The 6,000-nt window shown below is 54.1% G+C and overlaps 1 protein-coding gene across 7 annotated transcripts in view; it reads right to left on the bottom strand.

Moving 5' to 3' along the window:
* Nucleotides 1–257: 257 nt before the first annotated feature.
* ANK1 (ankyrin 1) overlaps nt 258–6,000 on the bottom strand; it is a 209,178-nt gene continuing 203,435 nt past the window's right edge. For all 7 annotated transcript variants that reach the window (XM_044225313.1, XM_044225314.1, XM_044225315.1 and 4 more), the window contains one exon: nt 258–911. Coding sequence is in view for 4 of the 7 variants with exons in the window: in XM_044225314.1 (XP_044081249.1) it covers nt 885–911 (27 nt within the window). In the remaining 3 variants the exon portion in view is untranslated. The remainder of the gene's footprint in view (nt 912–6,000) is intronic.

Raw genomic sequence — 6,000 nt, 5'->3', positions numbered from 1 at the left:
CTGAGAGAACACCCTTTCAGAGGGGGCATGGCTCCCTTGGAGCCCTACAGCTGAGCCTTGGGGGGGGGGTCCTCGCCTCAGATTCTTAAGTCCCTAACACAAGGAACCCCGAATGCACTCTCAAGGTAATGATTTTCCATTGGAAGATGATTAATACTGAAACTGGCAGAGAGAGAGAGACAACATAAAAAAATTCCAGTTTGTCCACAGGAAAGTCTATCCAGCTTCAGACATCACAGTAAAATCTGTGTCTATACTGAGGAGAGGGGAGAGGTGCTTGTGTGTGCGTGTGTGTGCCTATGCGCATGTCCCCAATGTCGTGTAGAACGATCTGGGAGGAGTGGCCCCCTGGGGAGTGGGATGGGATGTCACAAATGGAATGGAGGTGTGTGTCGGTGGGGAAGACTGGCAGATGAGGACATGGGATTAAGGTGCCAAACTGATTTTGTGCCTAGTTTTCTTTTCTTTTCTTTTTTTTTTTCTTTCCAGGAAACCCACATGGATTTCCTACAGATGAGGTTGAAAACAAAGTACCCTGTAACAAGTCAAAATTAAATTGATTTTAAAAAATAGATCATCCCCAAGCACAAAAAGAGCCCTTGTTCACTTTCGCGTTCACGCGCTCTCCCGTGCTGGTTTTCTATCCCTCTCTCTCCCCACCCCCCTTCTTGAGGCGTTTGTCCTGATTCCCAACAGAGATCCATCGTCGCTAGAGGCAGGATTGAGGACTGTAGGTCATGCGTCTACAGTCAGTCGTTCATGCGAATAGGAGACTAAAGGAAGTCCCTTACAGAGATCATGCCGTTAGCCTAGAGGAACAGATGCGCCACTTCCGAGCCCTCCGCTCCAGCTCTCCTCCGTGTGCATGGCAGAGTGTGTGGAGTTCAAGGGTTGGGTGTCGAGGTGTGATCCTGAGGGACACAGAGAGAGAAGGGGTTACCTAGGATTTAAAGGTCCAACTCCCAGCAAAACCCCTAGCTCCTGAGTTCTGCCCTGGGGGCTGAGGCAGGGTGGGATTCAGGCAAAGCAGCCTCCCCAAGCAAGGTAAGGAAGTGAAAGATTGAGCGCAGAGCCCCTGACCTTCCTGAACCCCCAGCCACCCTTCTCCCACTCCCCAGCCCAGAGGCTCCCTCTCAGGGGTGGCTGCCCAAGCCTGCCTGGATCCCCCACCCAGGGGGATGAGCCCCCCAGAAAACCCTCCTGTGCGTGCGTGCGCTCTGGGCCTCAGAGAGGAGGCAGGAGGCTCCCACACCTGCGGTTGCTTGGGGAGAAATCCCCTTGAATAGATCCTGGGCCCTGGGTAAGGGGTCAAATTCATAAGCCAGGGCATGTGCTAAAAAAGGGAACGGTGCCCTTCACTTTTTCATTTCAGTTCAGCCAACATGCATTGATGATGTCTGTCAGTGCCAGCCCTGGGGACCCAGAGATGGAGCAGACGTGATCACAGCCAGCCTCAGGAGCTTGGAGCCTCAAGGGACAAGAGTCCCTCTTTGGCTCTGGTCTACAAGCTCTTACGGTCAAGTGCCTTTGGCTCCTCTCCCCATGCCCTAGGGATGGACAACCTCTGCAGCGGCAAAGAGATGATTTTCTTTTTTTTAAAAGAGATCTTGGGAAAAAACAACAAAACAAAACAAAACAGGTACATTCTCCCTAGGATATTATGTATCTTAGGCTGGAGAACAGCAGCTTTGCCTGCAGAGTGAAGTCCACTTTCTGCAGCCTGGAATTCACAGAGACACGGCTCCAGCCCCCACGATGGTGCCTCCTCCTTCTCCTCCACCCTGGGGTGAGCACTCCGTGTTTCCATGACTAGCCACTCAGGATTCTGCCTGCAGGACCTTGGGACAGATGGGGGAAAATTTCACACTGAAATGAAGAGGAGATGACAGTCTCCTGGGTGGGGTAGGAAATGACAGAGAAAGGCAGAAATTCATGCCTTGACAGAGCAGTCCCCAGACAGGGAGCTGTCCCTGGCCCTGCAGGTGACTCGGTTATGGAGGAAGCTGGAGGGGGTCGAGGTGAACTCAACTCTGAGTGGTTCTCCAGGGATGGGAAGGCCGGGCTAGGCTCCTTGCCACACAGCGCAACACCAGAACTTCTGCTGCTGCTGTGGCCCGAAACAGCTGTCACCCCAGAGGGCAAGACTCTTTCGTCCCTGCCTGGGCTTCTCTATGGGAAGGCTGGTCTCCCCCAAGCCTTCCGAACATACGGTGCCCATCAGCTTCCTGCCTTGTTGGAGGCCCTCCCCTCACGGATGGCGTCAGTCTGCTTTCTGCTGAAGCTCTGCTCACCAGCCTCAATACCTCTCCTTCAGGAAGCCTCCGTGATAACCCTGGCTCCTTGTCATTTCTCTCATCTCAGCTCTGGAAACTTCCCACTCACTCCGCTACCTTTTATTTAGAGTGATCACAGGGCATAGTGGGTAAGAACAGGAACTCTGAAGCCAGCCAGGTTGCCCGAGGTCATATTCTGTCTTTGCCGATTTCCCTAGTCCTGTTGCTTACACTCTCTGTGACTCAGTTTCCTCCGCTGTAAAACGAGGGCAATGATAAGCTGTAGCTCACTAGATGGCGGTGATGTTTCGAAGAGCTCCAGAGGGCTCAGGACAGTGTATGTGGATGTGTGCTCTGATGGGCTCTCCTTCCTGTCTCACACCTGCTGCATCTCCCCAGCCAGCAGAAACACTCCGAGGCCCAGGGCCCGGCCTTACCCTTACCAGGGGTCTGTGCCCCCCTCCAGGCTAAGCATGCCTCAAACAAGAGACCTCGTAAAACCCTGAGCCTGGGGAAGACAGCTGACCATCTCCCGCTCTCTGCCCGGACACAGAGCGGCAGAGAGAGGCCAAGGCTTAGACAGCATTCTATGGTGACCGCTTTGAGCAGAGACTCCGGGAGGAGCAGTGATGGGTCTACTGGGGGCACCCAGCAGTGGCAGTGGTAGACGGGAGGGCAGCTCTCATGGCCACATCCTGGACCCTTCCGCTGCCCTGTACCTCTTGCCCCAAGAGAAGGTCTCAGCCTGTAAAGAGCGAGGAGAAGGGCGGTTCTGCTCCGCACCGGTCCCATCCCATCCCTCTGCGCAGTACCTCCTGTTCCCACCCTGCCTGGCATCTGTGGCCCTCTCTCCCTCTCTACCCACCTAGGAGGTGGGTAGCCCAGCAGACGTCAGAGCTGCCCTGCCACAGCACTCTAGCTGCCTGCTCCACGCCGGCGATCTCGCACAGCTCACACCCCAGCTATTGGGCCTACCTCGTGGAGCACAGAGCAAAGCTCCTCCTGTCACCTGCGTCAGGCAGGCCTTGCCTAAACAGCAATCTGGTAGCTTCTTAAACCCCATGGGAAAGCACCCTTCCCCCCACTTGCCAGGCCTTAGATACAGAGTCCTTCCCAAGGTGGGGGTGACTGGGAGGGACCGATGGGTGAGGGGGTCTAGTCACCCCTCATCCAGGATGGGTGCATCCTACCATCTTTGAACAAACTTCTGTCCTTCATTCCTGGTGGCCCACTTTTTAAACACCAAGTGAATAACTTGGTATCAAGTCCACGTCACCTCTAGGAGGTTTGGAAGGAAAACCGAAATTGGTCAGAAGAACGCACTCTTCAGTACACTAAAAGGCACTCGAGGAGCTTGATACAGAATCCTAAGTTCCAGAATTTTAATTCAGTAGGTCAGGGGCAGGGACCAGGAATCTGCATTTTAACCCGACTCTCAGGTGACTCTTTGAGAAATGGTGGGTGGGAATTTAACAGGGTACACTGCCTTTCAAACACGCCCCATCCATCATCGAAACCACGCTACAAGCAAAGAGCATGAGGCCGCGGCGACGTCACGGTGAAGAAACCCAAGGTGTGGCAGGTCGGCTGACCTCCCTAGGTCATGCTAGGACGGCCCCCTTCCTGACTGAGCACAGCTGTTGGGCCCTCCTTGCCACAGCCTGCCCAGGGACCACGACTATTTCTAAACCTCGCCACTGATGTGGAAGGGACTGTCTGCAAACTCCCTCAAAAGGACAGAAGCTCAGAGCAAATGATGAGTGCGAGGCCTGGAAATAGGAGGAACCAGGCCTTGCATCTAGGCTCCCAAGCCCCAGCCTGGACGCCTTCTGAAACAGACACAGTCAATTCTCGCCATTCGCAGGTGGTTGTGTTTGAGAAAGTTGCCAGAACACTGAATTAACCAACACTGCACCATCACTCTTAAGGAAAATGCCCAGTTAGATTCTTGTGAGCCTCTGTTCACATCTTTGTCAGACCAGGAACACTTTGTTTCACGTGTGTTTCTGTATAAGGACACCTTATTTAATCCGCTGTTGATCCCTTAACCCCCCACTGACAGCGCCCTGACTCCCGGCCAGTGAATTTTATCTAACAGGCATATCTGTCCCCGCAGGGCACAGCCCAGCCTCCCTGCTCCTAGGAACACGAGATAACACTTGGGCGCTAGGCTTGGGAGCCATTTTAAACAACAAAATCAACAAAAAGCATGAAAAATGCAAACAACGTGGCACTGAACACAAATTTTTCACCCTGGTGTGTGTCTTTGAATGACCACAAAAGCCCTGTGTGTGTGTGTGTATGGGGGGGAGTGTGTTTGGGGGTAAACATAATTTTAGCCAGTAAGTGAACTGGCAAGTGTGGAACTCGCGAATACTGAGGGACAGCGGTACGGGCCTGCGCGTGGGGGGCAGGCAGCACTGAGAAGATCAGAGAGCCATCATTCCCTCACTGTGCTCTGTGGTCTCTGTCCTGCTGGGAGGACGGAGCGCGGCAGGCTGCCCCACCAGGCCCTTCAGAACTAGACTAGAGTCTGCTTCGACCATGGCTCTCTCACCATCGTCCCCACCATGTGCTTCTCTGGCCTTTTCTCGGCAGAGGTCCCGGCATGGAGCAGAAGCCGGGCTGCCTGGTGTTCCCCACCTCCCCCACCACACGCTCAGTGGTCTGGAATGCTATATCTCCTTTGGAGGTTTCAGACACCTTGCAGAACCCCCACAGAAAACTTTTTTAAAAAATTTCTTTTTTGCAGAGCATCCACAGAAAATTAAAAAAACAATGGTTTTTCTTAAGTTCCTCCCTTCCTCCCAGCCTGGCTTCTGGGCTGCCTCTCTCCTATTCAGGAACATGAGCAGCATGAACCCGAGCCAAAGAGAAGCAGAAAGGTATAGCCCCTGCTTGCCCCTGTCACCATAAGAAAAAAATCAGGCAGAAGAGTGCACTTTGCCTTCTACTCCCTGTTCCTTCAAATTATTTGTACATTTGGATTATTTCCAGGACTCACCCCAGCTAATCTGCTAAAGGAGCAGCCCAGCGAGACCCTTGGCAATGCCGGGGTTAACACTGTGACCTCCTTAAGCTGCTGAGGAGTCAGGTCTAATTTTATCCTATAACTGGATCCGCAGTCCCTTTTTTTTCCCCCCAAGTGTCGAGGTATGTTGGGAAGCCCAGAGCCAGCACTTTTGGTGGCATAGGAGAAGCAACCCTGCTTTTTGCTGAATGCAGAAAGCCAGGAGCCTGCTTTCTCCTTGGCCCAGAGCCAGGCCCCACGTTGTGGGGAGTGAGGGTAGGTGCTGAAACTGCCAAGAACCCGGTGAGGGCTGTGCTGGGGCCACCACGCTGCCTCGCTTCCTGCCGACTCCCACCCCGATGCATCCTGTACTGAGCTGCCCCGAGATGGGCACAGTGAACGGCCTCGGGGCAGCTCAGTACAGGATCCCTCAGGGAGGACGGAGGTCAGAGCTGGCCACCAGAGCCCCCAGCACTGCACCGGGCCTGCTGGAGAGCCTCTTCAGGGACCTCCCTCATCACAAATCCCCATCCAGCCCGGCCTCCCAGCCTTAGGGCCCCCATGCTTCTGCACGCCATGCATCAGGCTGCCATAACCCTCCTAGCTTGGGACCGCGCCATCCGCCCCTCGGGGCTGTGCATTTCACCCTTTCCTAGAAAGCAACAGAGCAACCGGTCTCCAGAAACACCAAGGACAATGGTCATCTTGGGTTGATCA

Source organism: Neovison vison, chromosome 11 (assembly GCF_020171115.1).
Source record: "Neovison vison isolate M4711 chromosome 11, ASM_NN_V1, whole genome shotgun sequence".
Taxonomy (NCBI): domain Eukaryota; kingdom Metazoa; phylum Chordata; class Mammalia; order Carnivora; family Mustelidae; genus Neogale; species Neogale vison.
This window is presented reverse-complemented; position numbering and strand designations above follow the sequence as displayed.